Source organism: Tarenaya hassleriana, unplaced genomic scaffold (assembly GCF_000463585.1).
Source record: "Tarenaya hassleriana unplaced genomic scaffold, ASM46358v1 Cleome34, whole genome shotgun sequence".
Classification (NCBI taxonomy): domain Eukaryota; kingdom Viridiplantae; phylum Streptophyta; class Magnoliopsida; order Brassicales; family Cleomaceae; genus Tarenaya; species Tarenaya hassleriana.
In genome coordinates, this window is record NW_010966542.1 from 624,732 (window position 1) to 645,628 (window position 20,897).

Sequence of the window (20,897 nt, forward strand, 5' to 3'; positions counted from 1 at the left end):
AATCAAAAGGGGGGGGGGGGAAGGTTCCCTATCTATTTGTCAGAATTACAGACATGTTTATGTAATCTTTTGGTGTTTCTGTATCATCTAGGTTGTATGCTGACAATAATGGATCAACTACTGATGACCGCTATGCAGTAAATGTGGTTGATGAGTCTCGGGTGAGTGGGAAATGCTTAAGCAGTTTGTATCTTTTCTACATCATTGAAACTGTAGACTCACTACTATATTTATTGCATATGGAGAGCAGGGTGCAAAGAAAACGCTCGTGCTGAGGGAAATCCTGGAAGATGGAGTTAAAGGACTGCTTTCAGCCAAAGAGTCATTGGCTGTGTGTGATATAGCAGTCTTTGTGTATGACAGGTATTCTCGTCACTTTTTAGACAATTGATGTGCCTTAAACCATCTGACCATATATACATACAATTATCGTCCTTTTCACAACAGTTCTGATGAGGTATCGTATAAGAGAGCAACTGGGATGCTTGTGGAAGTAGCGAGACATGGGGAGGACACCGGCTTTGAGGTCCCATGCCTAATGGTTGCTGCTAAAGATGATCTTGATTCGTTCCCAATGGCGATACAAGAATCCACCAGGGTATACTGCTGTTCATATTCTCTTTTATACTTGAAGCCACAAACCAAATTTTAAGGCTTTATTATGTGATTTTACTCTGCAACAGGTTACACAAGATATGGGAATGGAGGCTCCAATACCCATAAGCTCGAAATTGGGAGATTTTGGTAATGTATTCCGGAAGATATTAGAAGCAGCAGAACATCCCCATTTGAGTATTCCGGAGACTGAAGCTAGGAAAAGCCGAAAACACTACAATAAGCTCATCAACTGCTCTCTAATGGTGGTTTCAGGTTTTGTTCTTCTCTCTTCCCTCCCATTTTCTGCAAATTCTGAACAGAGTGACTCTCTCTCTCCCCCCCATCTTTCTTAACCATCTCTTTTTTTGGACCATTCTTACACAGTTGGAGCTGCTGTTGCCATTGTCGGGCTGGCTGCTTACCGTGTCTATGCAGCCAGAAGGAATGGTTCGAGCTGATGAATGGAACTAAAGATTAAAAATGTAAGAAGACACTGCTTACCCACAACATGAAAGACCTGAGAAAAGATATCGACTTCATTGTCCTGAGTTGTGTTTTTTCTTTTTGCTGAAACAACAGATATTCTTTTAAACTTGATCTCTAGGGGCAGTGTTAATCTGATGGAAATGGGGGGATCTCCTCGAGGTGCATGGAATGGGATGGAAGAGGTTTTGTAGAAATATATATATATATATTTTTTTAAACCCTAGAGAGACAGGAGGATATTGGCATTTATTTGTTAAAGTTGTGCAGCTACTGTTTTTTTTTTCTTGTCCAATGAAAAAAAAGTTGGAATCTAGCCATTGAGACTTCCATTCCCTCTGTGATTTGCCATGGCAGAATAATAGAGAGATCGAGCTTAGTTTTCATTTCATGTTTTACTTGTAAAGCTATTTATGTAAGAACTGGGTGTCTTGTTGTTGTTGTTGTTGTTGTTGTGTTTTAAAGTCATTATCCCATCTAAATAGAAATAATCGAAGGAACTTTGTGAATTACCAATATGAAGAAAAACGGAACAAACAAGAAAAAAATCAAACATATATGGCCAGAGGTTCAACTTCCAACCAAAACTGCCACTAGAAAGCCCCTTTGTAGAATTTGGTTCAAATTCTGCGTTGAGAAAGAGAGACTTAAAGATTAGAACCAGTCTACATGTTTGCTTGAAGATTCAGCTCGTCGTTTCTTTGGCTTCTGATAACGATTATTCTCAAACCGAGCTTTGACAATGAGATTATAAAGCAACTCTGCCTCGGCCGAACAGTCGTAAGGCTTGTCCAAGACACTGCGAATTGGGAAAGAATGCACACTCTCTAAATTCAGCATCTGCAAGCATAAGATGATTCAGATAACGCTTGCTAACCTGTCTAGTAGCTCCTCAAGGATAATTCTTTGCGAGGGTGTAACGTAATGTATGCAATTCCTCGGGCACTGACCAACTGCAGTTTGAACACTGCAGTCTTCTTCAACATGCCCTGGTTATATCATACAGAAACTAGTAACAAAGGAAGGTGCAGAAAAGAATTGAAGTCGGCCATGAAAGGACAAAACTTTAGGGGGGAGCACCTTGAGACATAGCTCGGGCAGTTCCGGTTGAAGCATAGGAAAAGGCATGAGGGGCCGTTTTAACACACGAGTAGGGGCATCCTACAGTTTGGTTTCAAGAAAATTCAGCTGGGTCATGAGAGAAAGCTGTCAAGAGAATCAACACTGAAAGAAACTTCACAGACATTTCAGATATGAAGCAAAGCGAATGGAGAAACTTATGAGGGAGACCTCTTCCTAAGCAGAGGAGTTCATTCACGAACACATGAAAAGCCTCGCACTCTGGTTGGTCAAATGGGTCTAGGCATTCACTGCCAAATGTGAAGTATAATGAGAGAAACAGTGAAGAAGAAGAAGAGAATTCTTGGAAGGAAGAGAACCAAACAACATGGAACAAGGAAATAGACAAGGCTCCCCGTTTTGCTTCGATAAAATTTTGTACCACTAAGCTTTGCTGAGATAGTGATAATATACCTCTCAATGATCTCTGACCGGCTATAGTTCGTTAACATCTGCAACAGATAAGATTAGTTTATCAGTGATGATCATTCAAACCTATTTTTATGTGAAAGTTCAGAATTTCCAGAAAGTAAGGTCTATTAACGAGATCCGACCCTGTGGGAACACAGTGGAAAGAAGCTGAAACAAAATGGAAATAAAAACAGAACTTGAAAATTTACCTCATAAGCTTTGATAATCTGACGGATCATAATGTCGGAGTTGCTTCCATCTCTGTTCACATCAGGATGATACTGTTTCACCTTCACATCACACATTAACCAACAAAAACAGAGACATACTCTTAACCCAAAACTCTGGCAACCATGAAGAAGAATTCTCCACCATAGCTTCCCATTCGGTGGCAGAAAAATCGCAAATTTATTTTGATTAAAGAGAAATTGCAACCCATTTCCAATACAATCAAGTTGATTTACTTTGTCGAGGAAAAAAAATCAAATTTTGCTCCTAAACATGCTTACTTTGGCGCGAAAAGCTGCTTTCAGTTCGGAAAATGAGCAACTGGGTTCTACTCCCAGTACAGCGTACGGCGAAGAGCTTGAGAGAGGATCGTCTCTTGTGCTCTCTCTGCAACAGGGTGTGAATCGCCGGGAAGAAGAGCTTCTTGAGTTAGAAAAGAAAATGGCTTTATGAATCGGAATAATTCTCGGAACTGACCCATAGAGACAGAGACACGCCATTCTCTCTCTCTCTCTCTCTCTCTCTCTCTCTCTCTCTCTCTCTCTCTCTCTCTCTCTGTCTCGTTAACTAATCACCAGATATTATGCGTAAAGACGATGTCTTTATGTCAGATAAAGCCTCCGAGTCAAACAGAGGATCTAAGCAAGTTCCATCCAAACTATCACCAACGAGGTTCCCCATCACATCACGAAGGGTAAATTCAAAGCCAGATGTCACACCCCTTCTGGATTCTATGGATTTCCATTGATGTGAACATGTTGAGAGAAGGCATCAAGGAACCGAACGGCTATGCAGTTTTAGCCTTCCTCCGAGTAATACAGAAGGAACCTGTTATCAGGTCTATAGCCTTCATCTACCATGGCAGGAAACAATTCAGACAGAACTTGATATATATCCAGCACTTGTGGATGCAATTTGTCAACGACAACAAAGCTGTGTACTTTCTTGTCGATCTCAATCCAACTGATGCCTGTTTCTTTAGCCACTCCCACTTGTTTCATTCTCTTAATCATCCTTGCCCTCTCTCTCCATTTTCCTCTCGATGAGTAAATGTTTGCCATCAGAATATAAGCAGCTGAGCTATTATCAGGTGCTGTGAGAATCAACTGTTCAGCTGCGTATTTCCCTATTTCTGTCTCACCATGGAAGCTACAAGCTCCGAGGAGTGCCTGCCAAACAAGAGAGTCAGATTTTGTGTTCATTGCCTCTATAAAGCCCTTTGCTTCTCGTAGAAAACCGGCTCTTCCCAACATATCAACAACACAAGCGTAATGTTCTGTCCTAGGGTTGATTCCATGAATATCTTTCATCGTGTTCAAGAGTTCCATGCCTCTTTCAACCAACCCGACATGGCTACAGGCATGAAGCAGTGACAGAAAGGTGACATCAGTAGGCTTCACACGCTGCAATGTCATTTCTTCGTACAATTTCAAGGCAGGTATCCCTTGTCCATGGCGGGCAAATGCTGCGATCATGGAGTTCCAAGAAACAGAATTTCTTTCTGGCATTCTATTGAAGACATGGATTGAATCGTTCAGTTCTCCACACTTTGAGTATAAGTTAATAAGTCCATTGTTCACAAATGGGTTATTAGAGAAGCTTCGTTTTATAACTAGGGCATGCAGCTGTTTGCCTAAGGCCAGAGAAGTATCTACAAATGAAACTCCAAGGACAGCTGAAACTACATTCGCATCAATGTCTATATCCGCTTGTAACATTCTCATGAAGAACTGTATAGCTTCCTCCCCAAACCCATTTTGTGCTAACCCGACTAATATCACAGTCATGGAAACCTCATCGTGTTCTTCTCCAGACTCAAAAATCTTCCAAGCATCTTCGATACTTCCGCATTTGGAGTACATATCCATTAACGCACTCTCGATAGACAAATCTGATTCAATACCAAGTTTCGACAAAAGGGCATGAATTTGTCGCCCTTCCTTCTTCCCTTGCAAACCTGAACAAGCCACTAGTGAACTCAAATACGTAACAGAATTTGGATCAACTATTCCGCTGCGCATCAAGTTAAACAATCTTAGACTTTCCTCATGCATCTCTGTTTGTGCCAGACCCGAAATCACGGCTGTCCAAGTGACTACATTTCTTCCTACCATCTCATCAAATACCCGAGTCCCTGAATCGGGACATCTGCATTTGAAATACGACGTGATCAATGCATTGCCTACTGTAGTTTCCGTCTCGTATCCACTCAAAATTGCCAAAGCATGAAATATCTTGGTCACCGAACAGAGTTCCTGTCTATCACAAACCGATAGAACCGTTGTCAAGGTTGCTTGATCAAAACCATTGAACCCCGAATCGAGCATTCTTTTGAACAATCCAACACCAGAATCAATCCCTCCATTCCTAAGAAACCCATGAAGCATCGTATTCCATGAGACAGTATCTCTCATGGGCATTTCATCAAACAACTTGACCGCATCATCTGACTTCCCACGTTTTGCATAGAGCGAAAGCAAAGAGTTCCAAACGACGAGGGCGTTTCGACCGCAATCGGCATCTCCAGGCTCGAAAAATTTCGAGTTTTTTACGATGGAGGCATGGAAACTAGGACCCAGGTGAGGAAACCAGCCTTCTCTCCCACAGATTGACAACAGAAGGCTCACATCGACATGGTTGAAGACAAAAGTCGAGATTTGGTCACATGGGCTTTGCCCGGTTAAGGGTTTCGAAGGGGAAAACACAGTTGAGAAGCAGGAAGGAAGGCGAGAGGTCAGCTTCTGAATCACCCATTTGGATTCCATCCACCAAAGTTCCAAACTTTGAACAGATTCTTCGAGGCGAAGTGGGAGGGAAAAATGCTCCAGAATCTATCAGAGCGGAATCGGAGAAAAGTGTGCGGCTTTTGTGTAATTTGCTAAATGAGAAGGGGTCAAAATTGAAATAAATATTTTCTATCTATCAAACTGCATAATTTATCAAATATTTTTTGCCATGTTTTTTGATGGTTTAGGATTACAGTGCAAATGGTATAACCTTGTGAGAGTTTAATCTAATATGAAAGTTTGGAGCTTTGGATGAGTTGATGTGGATTAGCTTCTGTATAGTTAGAGAGAGAAGAGATTCTCTCATCTGTTTTGAAGGTATACGTATACGTATTCGCGTATATACGTATACATGCATGCTTGTGCAGAGCGTATTTATATATATGCTGTGAAATTGTGAATAAAAAATACTGTTTTTTTTGGAGATTGGATCGGTTTCGAATGTAAATATCCAAAATCGGAAACCTAATGTCCATGGCCGGAAATTGCCCAAAAATTTCGAATATATCTGATATTCTTCCCTAATATCACTTTTTTTTTTTATATTTTTACTAAACTTAGTGGAAAACAAGAATTAGATATTATTATTATTATTATTATTATTATTATTATTATTTATTATTATTATTTATTTAATGTGTGCAAAGCAAATCTGTCATATTCAGAAGTAAGTGAGTTTTTAAGGATATGAAATTTTGGTGTCAGATCAAATTGAAATTAGTATATTATATATAATTTCTGCTCTTCTGAAAATCTTTATTATATGCGTATATATATATATTCCACATCTTTGCCATCCAATAGTCTAGGCTATAATCTATTCTATTTTTTAATTCGGAAAATTTCAAATATAATCTTCTGTTCGAAGCCCTACAAAACCATATACGAGACTGAGATCTAGCCGTACGTGTAATCAACACGCCACGTGTACGGTGATTAAAGCAGGAGTGCAAGCTTCCGAACGCACAAAAAAACAAAAGAAAAAAAAAGGGGAAATGACTTTGGCTCAAGTCGTCCTTTTATTCAAGTTTCGCGGCAACGCCTCTCTCATTTCTCTCTCTTCCTCTTTCTCTTTCTATCTCCATGCTCCAAACCCTTCTCTCTCTAAAATCCTCTTTCAAATTTCTCATCGGTGTCTCTCTTTTCGAACCCCCAGCATCAGCTCTCTCCATCTCTCCTAAGATCGCTCTGTTTCTCTTCTATGTGGTTCGAAATCTATTCTATTGAAGACGCGTAATTGGTGAGTGAATTTCTTTGGATCCGTTTTGATTAGGGTTTTGAAAGGGTTTGTCTTTTTTGTTTGAATTATCTTCACGGGTCTCTTCAAATTTTTTCCCGAAAATATGCTATTTAGCTCTTCGTGTCGTAGCGACATGGTTTGAATCTAGTTCATTTTCCCTTCAACTGGGGTTTTCTGTGTTCAAACTGATTGGGGTTTTCTGAAGTTCATCCGATTGGGGTTTTCTGAAACTCTTCCGGGATTTTGGTTTTGGGATTTGTGGCATCTGTTTTTTCGTTGATGTTATATGGTTCAGTGATGTGAGTTTTTAATTTTTGAAACTCGGGTTTCTATGTGTAAAAATCAATTAAAGATTTGTTTTTTTTTTTGAAAATTTTCTTCGAAATTTGGTTTCGAACTCGTTGCTTCTGCATCTCTGTGGAGGGTTTTCGTGTCGGTTCATAATGGGTATTGTATATGGATATGGGGAACTGGGTTTTCTCTTTTGGTATTTTGGGATTTTGTATCCCGAAGTTGATTCGAAATCTCCATCTGGGATTTTCGTGTTTTTTTCCTTTCATTTATTGGTTGTAGATTTTTCATCTTTCCAGTTGAGTTTTTGTTGATCCAAGAATGGGTTTAGCGATTTTTGGAGTATGGTTATGAGCTTTTCTGACTTCAGTCGACCTACTGTTTTTTTTCTTCTTCTTGTTTAGATTGAATTCGGATTTATCATCAGGGAAATGCGGATTTTGCTGATCTGCTCTTGTTTTGTAGACTTTCCAGGACCTTGGCTCTTGGAACTGCATCGTTGTTTGTAACTATTTGTATGGACGAAGTTATCATTTGAAGTATTGGAAGGAGAAGTCTGCAGATGGCACCGGGTAGGAAGTCAAGGAGTGTGAACAAACGTTTCTCTAATGAAACTTCTCCGGAAAAAGATGTCTGGAATTCAAGCAAAAGCAAGCAGAGGGTGAGTATTTGTCTTTAATGCTATCCTCCTCATGGTTGGCATGTCTTAAGCTAAGCCTACAATGCAATTTAAACATCTGGGGGTCATCTCTTGCATATTTTTCGTAAGATCCTCAGGTGTTGAGGAAATAACAGCTCTACATACCTTGTTTAATGTGTTGAAAGAACTTCTTGGACACTTGAGGGGGATAATATTAACAAGTGAACCATTTTCAGTTTTTCTTTCTTTTGTTGGAAGGTAATATGTGTTGATTAAATGTGCTAAGTATGTGTTAATCATCCTAGAAGAAGAAATTGTCAGACAAGTTGGGACCTCAGTGGACCAAAGGGGAGCTTGAGCGTTTCTATGATGCCTATCGGAAGCATGGGCAAGACTGGAAGAAGGTATACTGTTTAGTGTTTAGCATCTTCCCTTTCGCATGCCTTATCCGAGTTTTTAATCCTTTTTTGTCCTGCTACTGCTTAGGTAGCTGCCTCAGTGCGTAATAACAGATCTGTGGAAATGGTGGAAGCCCTTTTCTATATGAATCGGGTATGAATGCAATAACATTGTTTGACTTTGCTTGGTTTCATTAAGTTTTGGTGTGGCAAAAATTCTCTGTTTTCATGGTAACGTTTATCACTTATCAAGTCACACCTATACATCTTAGTTCATGATCCAACTAAATATGGTTCATCCTTTTCGTTTTTCATTTCCTCCAGGCGTACTTATCCCTGCCTGAGGGAACTGCATCTGTGGCTGGTCTCATTGCAATGATGACTGATCATTACAGTGTCATGGTGAGAATCGTTTTTCTTTTATGGCTGGTTATGCTAAAGTCATAAACTTTATGTTAGATAGCATGCTAATAAATAAGAATATTAACATGGTTATCTGGTTAAAATTTGCGTAGGAATGTTGAAGTAAAAGTAACCAAGTTAAGAATGTAGATAAACAGTATAACTAATGAAATTAGGAATGCTTCCACATTTCCTGGAGAATGATGGAAAAACGTCAAAATGGTTGGGTCTGTCTATATATTTGTTAAAGTTATGTCTTATTTCCATCTCATTCTTAGAATATTTATTGTAGGATGGGAGCGACAGCGAAGGAGAAGGGCATGCTGCTTCTGGAGTGCGAAAGAAATATCAGAAGGGCAAGCGTACGAAAGAATCTCGAGAGGAAACTAATATACCACATTCAATTGCATCGGCAGATGGATGCCTATCTTTTTTGAAGCAGGCACAGGCTTTTGGTAAAGTGCTCACATTTCATCAACTCGTCATTCTTTTAAAATTGTTCTCTGTTTTGAAGTGAGCTGAAAAGAAAAACAATTTCTTAGTGTACTGTTCTTCTCCTAATAACATCTTTACATTGGTAACCGAACAGATGAACGGTTCTGTTGATTTTAATCGTTTAGTTCCCAGCACTTAAAAGATTATCGTTTCTCTTGTGGAGTTATGTGTTGGCATAACAAGTACCTAACAAAAAAAAGGAAAATTCTTCAAGAATGTGTAGTGTAAGATTTGGTCCTTATCCTCATGTAGGATCTCAGCGTCGTGCTACCGGAAAACGTACACCCCGATTTCCTGTTCCAAGTTCTTACAGGAGGGAGGATAGAGAAGGGTCCACTCCACTTAGTAAAAGAGCTAGGAAGCCAGTCGATAATGACGATGTTGCACATTTTGTAGCACTAGCATTAACAGATGCATCAAAAAGGGGAGGTTCTGAGTCACCATATAGAAGAACGGAGCACAGTGACAGCTCACCAATTAAGAGCTGGGGGAAAATGGTATCTTTATAATTACAAAATTTTTGGCGTATTTATGTGCATTTCTTTCTTATAATAATGTCTGAATGCATTATTTTCAATTTTTTTTTTTGCTTTTGACCAGTCACAAGCAAGGGAAGCTCAATCCAAGCTCCGTGATAGTTCCATGTGTGAAGAGTGGGTGGAAGGTAACCGAGAAAGGAAACGTAAGAAGGGAGGCTCTGATAGAGATGCTACCTCTTTGATGGATATGGAGGGGGTTGGCACAGTGGAGGTTCTACGGAGAGGGAAAAAGTTCTACGGGAAAAAAGCAAAAGTCGAAGAAGCAAAAGGCATTGATTCTGATGACAGTGGAGAAGCATGCAGTGCCACTGAAGGACTTAGAAGTAAATCACAGAAAGGAAAAGTTGATGTTGAGGCCTCAAGGGGGAAATTTTCACCACATGGCCCAAAGAAAAGGAATAAGAAGCTTCAATTTGGGGGTAAGTGCTAAGAATAAGTTAGTTTGACAACTTTGTTACAATTCATAAGGTCTAACAGTATCTTCCTACATGACACTTTCTTTAAGTAAATTGGAAACATATGCCTTAGAGGTTTTAGCATATTGATCATTTGACCATTTATTTATTTTTTCTTCCATCTCTTGTCATTTCTAGTTTAGGATATCTGAATCGGGAACTTACTACTTGACTTTTGCTGCATAGATGAATTTGATGCTCTACAAGCATTGGCTGAATTGTCAGCTTCAATGCTTCCGGCGGCTCTGATGGAATCGGGTGAGGATCAAGTGACATAAACCCTGTTACCTAAATATGCGATAAAACTATCCTTTCTGGCTTAGCAACATTTTCTAAAACCAAGAGCCTGCTATTATTCGCCCCTGCTTCTCTCACCATCCATATATCATCTAATTTGTTTTGCTTTACTAAATTTCCATGGATCCAGAATCATCCGCCCAGTTAAAAGAAGAAGGGACCGCAAATGACATGGATGAGAAGTCTAGCACTCCAGAAGCCACATCCACAAGCCATCATGGGGAGAAATCAAAACAAGTGGAACCAGAAGAAAGTGTCCTTCATGCGATTTCAGCTGTTGAGAATACTAAATATAGAAAACCGAAATCCTCGAGGCAAGCATCGGCGGATGGTATTGCTGGGCCTGCAGGGAAGCAACAGCAGCAACCTAGTGGCACATTGAGAAGAAGGCGTAAACCAAAGGTTAGCAAACGAGCTTTCTCTTAGTTTGTCTAGTTCCCGTTGTTAATATCTCAAGGTATCTTTTTAACTATTATGCTTTACGTTTAATCTGCAGGTGCTAGATGCTGAACCTCCAACAGATTCAAACCAGAACAAATCCACATTGATGAAGGTATTCGCTGATCATATAGGAATCTTTTTTTTAACCTATCCTATATTACATTTTTTATGTGGATTTAATCTTGTTGATCCCTGAGATCTCTCATTGCTAAGATCCTTGACAAACTCTGAAATAATATAATTTTATCCTTCGATTGGAAACGTTACCTGTTTACCTTGTGCAATATGGATGTTGTTACTGATATTTCCCGTGATTTGTGTTTATTTATTGTGCTGCAGGAATCAGCTCATGATGAGAATGCTAAGTCTGTGGTTAAAACAAAACGTACTGTTCAAGTTCCAGCACAGTCGAAACAGTTGAAAACTGTTAAGACATTGGAGGAATCTTCTTCAGCTAGCGATAAGAAAACTTTACCGGTTTCTGCTTCTGCCAGTTTACCGCAGAAACCTCAGAACAGACGCAAGATGGGCCTGAAGAAAACGTTACAAGAGAGGGTTAAATTTTCTGAGACCACTCCTAAAGCTTCATATGTCAATGAATCTCTTTTAGAACATGAATTATTGAAGGTGAAGTCTCTCGCTTTAATCTCTTTCAGGGACAATAGAAGATATACACGTGTTTTCAATATCTGGTTTATTTATTTTTTGTTTATTCTATGTATTCAGGAGAAGCTTTCATCATGTCTATCATATCCCTTGGCACGTAGGAGGTGCATATTTGAATGGTTCTATAGTGCTATTGACTATCCATGGTTTGCAAAGATGGAGTTCGTTGATTACTTAAATCATGTTGGACTTGGCCATGTTCCCAGACTTACTCGTCTTGAATGGAGTGTCATCAAGAGGTTTTTTTCACCTCCGTGATGTATTTGTTTTATGGAATGTACTCTGGAAATGGAAAGACTTTAATTGATCATCCTTTATTTGCAGTTCGCTTGGTAGACCTAGGAGATTCTCTGAGAGATTCTTACAGGAGGAAAGGGATAAACTCAAACAATACCGTGAATCTGTGAGAAAGCATTACACAGAACTCCGGGCAGGTGCTAGGGAAGGACTTCCGACTGATTTGGCTCGGCCTTTATCGGTTGGGAATAAAGTTATTGCTATCCATCCTAAAACGCGAGAAATTCATGATGGGAAAATTCTCACTGTGGATCATAACAAGTGCAGCGTTCTGTTTGATCGTGATGACTTGGGGGTTGAGTTTGTTAAGGTAAATTTCAGGCTACATTCCCATTCCGTAATTTCTGTGAGATATATATATATATATATCAATTGTACTTATATTCACACAGTTAAGTCCGCTGTAGATAATCCTTTAACGGATGATGACACCCAAATTATTTTCAGAAACTGAGATATGGCTTTAGGGTCTTTGATTGTTTTCCACTATATGTATATGTCTCATGATATAACAAAAGTTTATTTTGACAGGACATTGATTGCATGCCTTTGAATCCATTAGAGTACATGCCTGAAGGTCTGAGGAGGCAAATTGACATGTGCATGGCAATAAGCAAAGAAGCACATCTAAACAGACATCCAAATTTTGAAGGGTCTGTAATATTCCCTTCGAGTGTGCTTGAAAATGCTAGCTTATACATGAAACAGGTGAAGAAATATGTTGAGTCTTTGATCTTATTCTTTGTTGTTTTTCCTATGCAATTTGGGTAAACGTTTTTTTGGTGGTGAACGCTGAATGCTCCACAGGGTGACACAAATGGACCGATTTTACAAGCTAAGATTTTGGCAACCAACACTACTAGTCCACAGCAGGCCACCAACAATCACCCTTTTATTACAACCTTTAGTAAAGCTAGAGAAGTTGAGATTCAACGAGCTCTGGCAGTGCAGCGTTCTCTAAATGAAAAGGTAAATGACTCTTAAAAGTTTTCCAAAAAACCAAATGGGTACAAGGCAATGGACCTTTTAAGCATCCATTAGCAATGGAAGCCGACTTTTGTTGGATCATTTCCAAGTATAGGCTTTCATGGTCGTGGCCCAGAAAAGTGAATCAACACCTGGACCTGTTGCAATCTGATTGTCATTTAACATATTACAGGAAATAGAGCCAGAAATGCTCGAAATTGTCAAGGGTTCAAAGTCAAGAGCTCAAGCAATGGTAGATGCAGCTATTAAGGTATCAGTTATATTTCTGCCAGTTTCCTGTATTCACACACCAACACGATACCTATTTTGCTGAGGCTGAGTGTTTCTATGTGTTTGTAGGCTGCATCTTCTGTGAAGGAAGGGGAAGATGCGAGTAAAAAGATCCAGGAGGCTATAGACTCCATAGGCAAACATCTGCCACTACACAGCTCTATGGTCCCTGGTGTCAAGCATCAAGAGCATGCCAATGGCAGCTTGGATCATCATCTCAGCCAGTCTCCCTCTGATGCATTAGAGTCACTGGTTAATGGTTCCATCTCACAGGACGGTTCAGGGAAAAACGAGGGGCAAATGCCTTCTGAGCTCATCTCCTCCTGCGTTGCCACTTGGCTCATGATTCAGGTAATCTTGAAGATAATTCAGTACGGAAAACCTATTTTACATAATCCAGTACATCAAATCAGAGCTTTCTGGTTCTGGGTATTGAAAGTTTGAATCTGTCTGTACCAAATGCCATTATCCAGACCAAGAGGATCATCTATTTCAGGATTCAAACATGTCTCAGATTAGTTTACTAACCGAGAATGTGAACCGACAGAAAAAGGGTTCATAACCCACCTATCCTGACGGCTAATATCGAACTTTTGTTTCCCCGTTGATACGCAGATGTGCACGGAGAGACAGTATCCTCCAGCCGACGTGGCTCAGCTAATAGACACTGCAGTCATGAGCTTGCATCCGAGATGCCCTCAGAACCTGCCCATCTACCGAGAAATCCAGACGTGCATGGGTCGTATCAAGACTCAGATTCTTGCCCTTGTACCGACTTAAAGACAGAACAGTATCCCTCCCTCCATTCTTCTTCTTCTTCTTCTTCTTTCTTAGGTTGCTTATTCGGTCTCTCTGTTGATGATGACCTGAGTAGATGATGTTACCAGATAATATGATATGATGATACCTTTCCTTTCCTCATGTCTGCCGGCTTCATAGTTAAAACTGCTTGAATGCCAGATTCAGTGAACATTGCTTTCTGGCAAAACTGCCTCTTTAAGCTCTTTTTTATTATATAATCTAACTTCAGCAACTTAGCTCTAATCCTGTGGTTGTCTTCTTTCCGACCAATGTTTCAGATTACTTCAACTGCCATCCATTGTGGCAGGTTTATATATTTGCATTTTGAATGGTTTCAACTTTCAACTAATATTCGTTTACACATTGGTACTAGAGGAATTTTACGAACCTGGACTTTTATTCCAATCTTAAAAGCTTAAGGCCTTTTCTGTAAATTTTGTTAATTTCGGGGCCCTTCGGTAAAATTTGGGACCTTTCAATTAAGGCAGAGGTTTCGTAAGGCTATAAATACCCCTGGTCGCCTGTAACTAAGCCACAGGGTTCGTAGCCAGAAACATAAGTCTCGATTTGGAATCACTCCAGATCGCTTGGGCTCGGTGCGAGCAAACTCGTCTGTGACTCAGTAATGGCGGATTTCCAGAGTTCAACTCACCGTGGCAAGTGGATTTTCACTCCTCATTCTCTGGTACCTGTTCTCCATCTCTATCTCCGTTGTACGGATTATAAAGGCATTTTTCTGTTTGGGTACCGAGAAAATCATGTGACCAGGGAAAAACTGAGCAGAATTGGTTTCGGCGGCTCCTTAATTTGAGGATTCTATCTTGTCTGCATTCGTGAACTGTCTATTATGATTGCACATAGTGATTGCGTTCTGGGGCACTTTTTGCTGTTTTGTTTCTGTTTGAGCGATGAGAATATTCAGCGGAATGTTGCAGGAAACTGTTGTGGCACCATTGCGTGTGTTGTTATTGTTGCTGCAACTGAGCTATCGCGTCCTATTTGCAGGCAGAGAAATACAAAGCTTCCAATCGAAGGGCCGTGCAAATGCTGGAGAAGGTGCGTGTTTATGTTCATATGGCAGTCTAGTCTGCATCCATTATAGATGCTAACTTATTCTTATTTCTAGTGTGGAACAACCCAAGTTGAAGTAGATCCCAGTGGATCACTATTATACCCTACACGTAAAGTCGATGCAGGAGATCAAGGTTTTTTTGTTTTGGCATCACTCTTTGCAAAGCACTGTTCCCCCTTGTTTGTTATGTTTTTCTTTTGTATTTGTTCAGTCACACTGTAATATGTTTGCTGCTTTGTTATCAGCTTCCAAGAAGCTAAAGCCTCTGAGTGTTGAAGAAGAACAGTCCATGAGAGCTTTTTATGAGGCGAAGCTTCAAGAAGTGTGTAGTGCCTTTTGCTTTCCTCATAAAATTCAGGTGCATTGCATATCTCGCTGTTTGGAAATTTATTGTGAAGTTAATAGAAGACTGGATATTATTAGAACCTCATTTGCATGTTTTTTCTGTCTCTTGCAGGCAACAGCCCTCCAATACTTTAAAAGATTTTACCTGCAATGGTCTGTCATGCAACATCATCCAAAAGAAATAATGTATGGTTCTTCTGAATCCTTAAATTGTATGCCTCGTGTTCTAAATTTGATCAAACATGCAAGAACCAGCAGTTATTTGAACAATTACAAAGAATAACCATGTTGCCTTTTCTTATTTATCAGTGCTTGTTTTAGGTATCTTCTTTACAATTTTATGTTCTTTCTGATAAACCTTTTCAGTAATAAATCTCTCCCTGATAAGTTCTGATTATTTAGCCTGGCTGATTTGTTTCATCCTGCAGGTTAACTTGTGTGTATGCATCTTGTAAAATAGAGGAAAATCATGTCTCCGCAGAGGAGATAGGGAAGGGAATTCAACAAGATCACCAAATAATTCTCAAGTATGAGATGGCTGTTCTTCAGGTATGATATTGATCAAATCCTTTTTAGCAGCCTGCTTCTATCTATCTTATATCTGATGTTGTTTAGCTTCCTTAGCTTAATTTTGCTTTAAATTTTATGCGCAGAGTTTGGAATTTGATCTAATTGTTTATGCACCTTATCGTGCAATTGAAGGTTTTGTCAATGATATGGAGGTACACTTGGCTTGTTCATGTTATTTTTCTCTAGGGCTTTGTTGCCAAAGCTAATGTCCTCTGTTTGCATATGTGTAATGGGATTTCTCTGTAATATAGCATGCAATTGTTCTGTTTTATACAAAATTATGGATGGTATCATCTAGTAAAAGCCTTGGAAAACCATGATCGGAATTTGAAGCTATTTCTTGCTTTAGATTGATTTGTAACTTTTCGTTGCTGTTCCACTTTTGAGCTGTCGCCTAGGGTAATTCAATGTCTGATCTTGTAGGCATTTTTCCAAGTAAGAGATGATAAAGTCCAGAAACTGAAGGTAGTCTGTACTTCTCTTTGTCTTGATGGTTCCTTAGCCATTCCTAACTTCAGGCATGTTTTTGCATTGATACAGAATTAAAGATTGTAAGGGGTAGATTCTAATTTGGGTTATTTTATGATCATAACTTCAAGCTATGAACTTCAGGAGTCCTGTTTTCTGGTACTAGCATAACACACAAGTAATTTGTAGGATGTTCTTAAAGCTGCAACAGCAGAAACTGATAAAATCATGCTCACAGATGCTCCTCCTCTTTCCCCCTGGCCAGGTAATGTGATAATTTATTTTTGTCTCTTAGGCTTTATCAAACAATGGAGATACATAATTACTGAAACCTTGCAATGAGATTGGGGAGAAAATTTGTTATTGTTGGATACAGTCATAGAGCTTGTGTATGTTACCCAAGATATAATTTTAAGATCGAAAACTGGACTGATTTAAGCCACTGTAATCTGTAAGCTAAAACTGCAAGTGTTAATTTCTGCCATATAATTTAACACACCTAAAACGCCTCACCATCTACCAGTTGTCTTCTGGTTCTTTCTACATCTATGCTATTGTGACATGAACTTGAACTGCTTTTATGAGGAAGAGAAGCACTGCAACCGTGTCTTGTTTCTCAACTGTTTCACGGGTGTCTTGCAGTTGGCATTGGCTGCCTTGCGTATGGCAAACGGAATAGTTGGAGCTGTTGACTTTGACAGGTTAATTTCCCTTCACAGTCCCATCTCTTCTGTTACACTTCATTAGCATATGTCGGGAACGAGTCAATAGCTGGACAATAACATTACATAATGCTGTTTTCTCTTGTCCTCTGGCCTCCCAAGATGGCAAATTTTTGTTTGTTGTAAGTTTGACTTACCTGTCAGCTGTTGCTGCTGCAGATACCTAGAAAACATTGTTTCTCAACCAAAATCTGGGCACGCCATTTCAGAGCTCACGAATGTACTTAATGCAATTGAAAGTTTGGTATGTATTTACAATCTATGTTTTCTCATACCCAACATTAATAGACCTCACACTTTCACTTCTTAATGCTGGTTACCGTTGCCTATCTTTGTTCTTGATTGTGAATATTAACATTTTACTCAAAACTTGATTTCCAGGCAGTACGACTTCTTACATATGGATCTGCCTGGTTGCGAATTTGCAGCATACTGTTGATTTTCACAATCCTTATTCCCTGCTAATTTTTTCCAGGCAAAGAGCTATAAATTCCCTAGCGAAAAGGACATGAAGCACATCAACCGGAAGCTAAAATCTTGTCTAGGACATAGTTCACATGACGAGTACATTATATTTACCTTTTATACTTTGACTCTGCCGCCTTAATCCAAGCACATTTTTTTCTTAATTCAGCTCTTTTCCCTCCTTGTTCACTTTCAGGAGTAAGAAACGGGAGAAGAAATCAAAGCACAAACTCCATAAGAGTTCCAACAATACAGAAATGGAGCAATGATGGGCTGATCTTCCGAGGTTCTACCATAGAATTCTTCCTTGGAACCTGGTCAGTTGTGATCTGATGAAGGCTTTTATTTAACAGGAAATTCTCACATCATTTTCCTGCTTATCTGTACTATTAGGGCTTAGCAGAACCAAACATTCTCCATTGTATTCAAAGTTAAAAACAAAGAGTAGCTGATTAATTGAGTACAACATTTCAGCTGAACTTTTATGTTGGTTTCTGTATGTAAATGTTAACAGAGTGTCTATGTTGAGTACAGAACAATATCCAATGAACTTGTTCTTGCATGATTAGATTGCTTGGGGAGGTTTCTCAAGCAATGCAGAGAGATAAACTTGGTCATTTGATTTCGGGGAAATAGCCCACTTCTGCTTCTTGTACCTGAACTGCAGGAACATGTACATATAGTCTCAAGATCCATCTTGTTGCAGAAGAATCTGTCAATCCACAACCCGGTCTCAGCATTCGATCCCAATCATACAAGATAAAATCCATCAGAAGGAGATCGATCCAGCAATCCATTAACGCATCAGTGTGAATCAGATCCATAGTATTGTCGAAGAATGGTAGCCGCTGGTTCACAGAGACATACAGCAGGATCAAACCTCTCAGCGCGATCATCTCATTGAATGAAGCTCCCAAGTTTAAAGCAGTTGTGACAATGGTATCGTCCCTCTCTCTCATTCTTGCTGCAAATGTGTGCCCGTCACTATGCTGTAGTCCAGTCCCATCCTGATCTCTCCTCCCAGCTTCACTGCCAAAACATCATCTATCATGAAATCATTCGGCAAGGTACTATTTCTCACCCATTTAACCTTTTCTTTCTCCATCTCAAAACATCCAATGCATTTCGTGTGACCCCTTTAGGGGTTCTTGCTTGACAAACAGGCAAAGTTCCTGCAACGGTAGATTCCCCACCTCACGTTCCTGTCGTTGGGAATCTTCCACAATGACTCGTTCATTGAATAGGGTTCTGGTAAGTGTTTGAGGCCCTTGTTAAGTATCTTCTTCTAGGCAACAGGCCACACCCATTAAGCATCAGCTTCTGTGCTAGGTTCCATCATCACAATACGGCTGATATCGTAGACCATATATTTCTCTAGCTCTTGTTTCATCAATACACAGGCATGCCCTTTTGTGTTGTGTACTCTCTCTGTTCCAAACATTTTAGTAATCTTTTCCACCCGATTCTCCTTAGGGGTAATATACTCACTTATCTCTTCCATGGCGAATGTATTGATCAGTGGCTCTTCCTTTTCCATTGAGTTTCTGATTCCCTCGGATTTAGGCAACCAGGTCTGCCTAAGAGCGATGTGGGCAGAATACAACGGCCGGATCGCCTCCTCTTCCAGAAACTTCTTGATCTCTCTTTTACTACTTGCATCTTCTCTCTTATTCATCTCTTGTACCGTCTTATCAAGCTTTTCTTGCAGGTTTTCCATCTTTGCAAGAATGTTTATTGACCTGACTATGCAGTGCTTGCAGATCGAATCCCTGGTAGATGTGAAAGTGATAGCGAATGTGGGGGAAGTAACCTGCTGATGAATGGAACCTATAGAGACAGGAGAGGCTTACAACAAACACGAGGAACCCTAGGATCATCTGTAAGCCAATCTGCATCTTGGAAAGCTTGATTTACCCATTTCGATCGTTAAATTCCTAGAACTTCTTAGCTGAAGCTGGTTTCTTTCTGATGGTCTTGGTTCTGGTATTGGCCTGTAAAAAAACAAAAGGAAAAAAAAAGGTAATAGAGGATGAGATGAGAGAAGGAGCTCGAACTTGTTTGGTTTGCTGAGAAAGTGTGAGAAAATGCCAATAAAACAGAAACAGAAACATAATGCATTACCAGGACAGGGACAGATCTTTTATTGTTCTTTCCACTTCGGTTTCTCTCTTGGAGAAGAAGATGAGATTCATGACTTTGTTTTATCTGAATCTCACTTGAAGAGATCCGACAACTGCTGGTGAGATGATCCTTCCGTACAAGTGAAGCTGATAATAAGTCTACTTAGTATGTATGTGTATATTATATATATATATATTCTAACGCTAAAATCGTGATTCTATGGATAATTACATTTTAAGTGACCAAGAAAATTAATTTAAATAAATGGGGAAGCACTAATTTAAACTACGAAGCTTCATTGATGTAATGGTGAGTTATATTAGTACAATTGTCACACACAAATGTTGGCCATAAATAGAGCCGCTCAAAACAGCGTCGTTTTCTTGTGAACCTAAAATGGCGTCGTTTTATACGCGGAAGAACTCGAAGAACATGTCTCCTTGATCGTGCCGCTATATAAACGCTGCATCCAGAAATCATAATTTCATTTCTAATTAATTAAATATACTTTTTCTAAGCATCTGAAAAAACAAAAAAAAAATAGATTGAACCTTAACAGTAACAGAAACGAGAAACGCTCAAATCATCCACTCCCCCGTCGTCTCCATCTGTCATCGTCGTCGATCTCCGATCAAATCCACGGCCAAGGAGATAGAGGAGAGAGAGAGAGAAAGAGGAGAGAGAAATGGCTATGGCTTGGGCAAGCTCTGGCCTCGCTTACCCGGAGAGGTTCTACGCCGCCGCGTCCTACGTCGGCCTCGACGGATCTGATTCGTCGGCGAAACAAGTCAGCTCGAAATTTGCCAACGATACTGCTCTGCTTCTCTACGCGCTTTATCAACAGGTCGGTAATATTCCATTTCTGATCTTCCCCATTGCTTCCCTCGCGGTTTCGTATTTACGAGATCTGGTGGTTTTCTGTGTGGATTTGTTGTCTACTCCGCTGATTTGCGCTCTTTTTGTTGAATTGTCATTGAATTCCCGAAATGGCGCGCTTTTCTCGTCTGTCTTAGCTGTTCTTGGCGTCATTGTCTGTCCTGATTAGGATTATCGGGGACTATCAGAAATGATTCGAGTTCAGGCATTTGTATATGCAGATCCGTAATTTACGATTTTGTTGAGCAGTTAAATGTTTACTTATGAGGCTGATTGTTGATTCAATCGAGGCCTTGTTTGATGATAACGATTGAGGATTCTTCATTTAGGCTGTGACTTGATGATGGATATGAATGTTGATAAAATGGCAGAATATTGGCCTTCAACTGCACAAGAACAAATGGAGGATGAACCG

The 20,897-nt window shown here is 39.8% G+C and overlaps 6 protein-coding genes and 1 pseudogene across 11 annotated transcripts in view; 4 read left to right on the forward strand and 3 right to left on the reverse strand.

Annotated features, from left to right (window-relative positions):
- LOC104821711 (mitochondrial Rho GTPase 1-like) overlaps positions 1 to 1,471 on the forward strand; it is a 5,193-nt gene extending 3,722 nt beyond the window's left edge. For 2 of the 4 annotated variants that reach the window (XM_010552672.2, XM_010552669.2), the window contains exons 11-15: positions 92 to 161; positions 251 to 363; positions 448 to 598; positions 684 to 870; positions 982 to 1,471. In XM_010552672.2, the coding sequence (XP_010550974.1) occupies positions 92 to 161; positions 251 to 363; positions 448 to 598; positions 684 to 870; positions 982 to 1,055 (595 nt within the window). In that variant the 3' untranslated portion in view covers positions 1,056 to 1,471. The remainder of the gene's footprint in view (positions 1 to 91; positions 162 to 250; positions 364 to 447; positions 599 to 683; positions 871 to 981) is intronic. The other 2 variants (XM_010552670.2, XM_010552671.2) reach the window with 2 other exon arrangements.
- A 102-nt stretch (positions 1,472 to 1,573) lies between these two features.
- LOC104821713 lies at positions 1,574 to 3,392 on the reverse strand. The gene is made up of 7 exons (XM_010552674.1): positions 3,120 to 3,392; positions 2,820 to 2,900; positions 2,614 to 2,651; positions 2,371 to 2,450; positions 2,161 to 2,241; positions 1,958 to 2,069; positions 1,574 to 1,879 (listed from the first exon to the last, which is right to left on the reverse strand). Exons 1-7 carry the CDS (start codon positions 3,336 to 3,338, stop codon positions 1,735 to 1,737), a joined length of 756 nt encoding a protein of 251 aa, XP_010550976.1. The 5' UTR covers positions 3,339 to 3,392; the 3' UTR covers positions 1,574 to 1,734.
- Positions 3,393 to 3,545: 153 nt separating this feature from the next.
- LOC104821712 (pentatricopeptide repeat-containing protein At3g05340) lies at positions 3,546 to 5,690 on the reverse strand. Its single transcript, XM_010552673.2, has one exon. It carries the CDS (start codon positions 5,601 to 5,603, stop codon positions 3,636 to 3,638), a length of 1,968 nt encoding a protein of 655 aa, XP_010550975.1. The 5' UTR covers positions 5,604 to 5,690; the 3' UTR covers positions 3,546 to 3,635.
- Positions 5,691 to 6,679: 989 nt separating this feature from the next.
- LOC104821714 (protein ALWAYS EARLY 2-like) lies at positions 6,680 to 14,046 on the forward strand. 3 transcript variants are annotated; one of them, XM_010552675.1, is made up of 19 exons: positions 6,680 to 6,864; positions 7,621 to 7,816; positions 8,101 to 8,199; positions 8,282 to 8,347; positions 8,518 to 8,595; positions 8,888 to 9,050; positions 9,343 to 9,587; positions 9,691 to 10,048; positions 10,271 to 10,342; positions 10,512 to 10,783; positions 10,878 to 10,934; positions 11,162 to 11,449; positions 11,549 to 11,727; positions 11,813 to 12,095; positions 12,317 to 12,493; positions 12,593 to 12,754; positions 12,945 to 13,022; positions 13,112 to 13,393; positions 13,658 to 14,046. In XM_010552675.1, the coding sequence occupies exons 2-19, from the start codon at positions 7,718 to 7,720 to the stop codon at positions 13,820 to 13,822; spliced, it is 3,123 nt and encodes a 1,040-aa protein (XP_010550977.1). In that variant the 5' UTR covers positions 6,680 to 6,864; positions 7,621 to 7,717; the 3' UTR covers positions 13,823 to 14,046. The 3 variants fall into 3 exon arrangements, with proteins under 3 accessions (XP_010550977.1, XP_010550978.1, XP_019059007.1); XM_010552676.1 differs by having other exon boundaries at positions 8,104 to 8,199; XM_019203462.1 differs by having other exon boundaries at positions 7,630 to 7,816.
- Positions 14,047 to 14,370: 324 nt separating this feature from the next.
- LOC104821717 (cyclin-H1-1-like) lies at positions 14,371 to 17,771 on the forward strand. The gene is made up of 13 exons (XM_010552677.2): positions 14,371 to 14,528; positions 14,849 to 14,899; positions 14,970 to 15,048; positions 15,161 to 15,273; positions 15,373 to 15,446; positions 15,689 to 15,809; positions 15,914 to 15,982; positions 16,254 to 16,295; positions 16,488 to 16,568; positions 16,941 to 16,999; positions 17,180 to 17,264; positions 17,496 to 17,584; positions 17,682 to 17,771. The coding sequence occupies exons 1-13, from the start codon at positions 14,469 to 14,471 to the stop codon at positions 17,752 to 17,754; spliced, it is 996 nt and encodes a 331-aa protein (XP_010550979.1). The 5' UTR covers positions 14,371 to 14,468; the 3' UTR covers positions 17,755 to 17,771.
- Positions 17,772 to 17,798: 27 nt separating this feature from the next.
- On the reverse strand, positions 17,799 to 19,759 carry LOC104821715 (annotated as a pseudogene).
- Positions 19,760 to 20,103: 344 nt separating this feature from the next.
- Positions 20,104 to 20,897, forward strand: part of LOC104821718 (acyl-CoA-binding domain-containing protein 4) — a 6,547-nt gene continuing 5,753 nt past the window's right edge. The window contains exon 1 of the mRNA XM_010552678.2: positions 20,104 to 20,450. Within this exon, the coding sequence (XP_010550980.1) occupies positions 20,292 to 20,450 (159 nt within the window). The 5' untranslated portion in view covers positions 20,104 to 20,291. The remainder of the gene's footprint in view (positions 20,451 to 20,897) is intronic.

Coding starts and splice junctions, on each gene's coding strand:
- LOC104821713 (XM_010552674.1), bottom strand. CDS start 3,338: ATGGCGTGTCTCTGTCTCTATGGGTCAGTTCCGAGAATTATTCCGATT. Junction 2,451..2,613: donor CGGTCAGAGATCATTGAGAG/GTATATTATCAC, acceptor CACATTTGGCAG/TGAATGCCTAGACCCATTTG. Junction 1,880..1,957: donor CTTGAGGAGCTACTAGACAG/GTTAGCAAGCGT, acceptor CCCAATTCGCAG/TGTCTTGGACAAGCCTTACG.
- LOC104821712 (XM_010552673.2), bottom strand. CDS start 5,603: ATGGAATCCAAATGGGTGATTCAGAAGCTGACCTCTCGCCTTCCTTCC.
- LOC104821714 (XM_010552675.1), top strand. CDS start 7,718: ATGGCACCGGGTAGGAAGTCAAGGAGTGTGAACAAACGTTTCTCTAAT. Junction 10,935..11,161: donor ACAAATCCACATTGATGAAG/GTATTCGCTGAT, acceptor ATTGTGCTGCAG/GAATCAGCTCATGATGAGAA. Junction 11,450..11,548: donor TAGAACATGAATTATTGAAG/GTGAAGTCTCTC, acceptor CTATGTATTCAG/GAGAAGCTTTCATCATGTCT.
- LOC104821717 (XM_010552677.2), top strand. CDS start 14,469: ATGGCGGATTTCCAGAGTTCAACTCACCGTGGCAAGTGGATTTTCACT. Junction 15,274..15,372: donor GCTTTCCTCATAAAATTCAG/GTGCATTGCATA, acceptor TGTCTCTTGCAG/GCAACAGCCCTCCAATACTT. Junction 17,585..17,681: donor GGACATAGTTCACATGACGA/GTACATTATATT, acceptor GTTCACTTTCAG/GAGTAAGAAACGGGAGAAGA.